General features: G+C 44.5%; 1 protein-coding gene across 6 annotated transcripts in view; it reads right to left on the reverse strand.

The window, feature by feature from the left end:
- Positions 1 to 1,302, reverse strand: part of Fam71d (family with sequence similarity 71 member D) — a 59,953-nt gene that overhangs the window by 32,937 nt on the left and 25,714 nt on the right. For all 6 annotated transcript variants that reach the window (XM_023701836.1, XM_023701830.1, XM_023701833.1 and 3 more), the window contains one exon: positions 198 to 759. In XM_023701836.1, the coding sequence (XP_023557604.1) occupies positions 198 to 759 (562 nt within the window). The remainder of the gene's footprint in view (positions 1 to 197; positions 760 to 1,302) is intronic.

The raw sequence follows: 1,302 nt of genomic DNA on the forward strand, positions 1-1,302 counted from the left end.
GAAAATGTGGCTTTCAGATACTGGGTTGTTTGCTGGTAAAAACAGCCTATTTCAGGAGACATCTTATAACTCCTTTATACCAAGCTGAGGGATTAGATTTCATTGTTAAAGTTACCCAGAACACATTTCAGCACTGTGACCAGGGGATTGTTCTAGCGCTTGATGATGAAAGAGTTAACTATCTCCGTCTCACCTACCTTTTCCTCTTGCTTGGCCCTTCTTATGTCATCATTTTCAAACACCACAGTGACCCCTGAGAAATTTGTGGCATCAGAACTACTTTTGACTTCGGTGACTTCTAGGGCTTCTATGACTTCTGTGACTTCCGTGACAATTTTTATATCGGGGAATTCTGTGACCTCATTTTCTGGAATGTCTGTGACATCTGTAATGTCCGTAACATCGGTGATCTCTGAGAAATTCATGCTTTCCGCCACCTGGACGGGGTCTGCGCCGAGGTGCGTGGCGGGGGTCTGCGTATCTGCGAAGGCTGTGACGGCCATGATGTCCATGGAACTTGGGACTTCAGTGTTGTTTGTGAGTTCTGACAGGTTTGACCCTCGTGACACTTTGGAGGCTCTGGCTTTCTCCTGATGTAGGAGGCCAATGAGGTCCTTCCATTGAGCAAATAGGCCATCTTGCTTATTCGCAGGGCCGCACAGCTGCAGGTAGTAGGCTCTGCCGCTGACCAGCTTCACCTTGAGGCGCATACTTTCGGCGTCATGAACAGAAAGAGTGACAAACTGCAGAGGGAGAAACCTGCCAACAGAGGCCGGGGGACACTGTCAGGGCCCTGCTGGGAGAGCCGTGTTCATGCGCCCCGGACTCTGACGTACTAAAGAATCAGAGTCCCACCATTTATCACAAGGCATTGTCCATTTTAATGAATCCTGAAAAACTGACTGTTGGAGATGTTCAGGAATTTGCTGAACGTCAGAGCAAAGCCAATTAGTGGCTGAGACAAAACCAGAGGTAACTCGCAGAGAAGCTGGAGTTTGGAGGGAGAGGAGGCATATTCTTGTACTGAGAAGCAGTTGATTATGAGCCTTCATTTCCCATTGCTTAGTTTTATTTATTTATTTTTTCCCATAATTTTATTGATAAACAAATAGCAATGAGATAGTTTCAAATCAATTGGTAGGACAGTTTCAATAATTAACACATTGCATACATTCTTCCTAGTGGTTAATTGCTGTACAAGATGCGGACTTGATATCCTATTTACAAACACCATTAGAACAAATCACTCTATTCATTAAGAGAATGTAACTATATATCTGTCCTAAGTGCTTTGAATACACA

The sequence above is a fragment of the Octodon degus genome, unplaced genomic scaffold (genome assembly GCF_000260255.1).
Source record: "Octodon degus isolate 3935 unplaced genomic scaffold, OctDeg1.0 scaffold00007, whole genome shotgun sequence".
In the NCBI taxonomy this organism is placed as follows: domain Eukaryota; kingdom Metazoa; phylum Chordata; class Mammalia; order Rodentia; family Octodontidae; genus Octodon; species Octodon degus.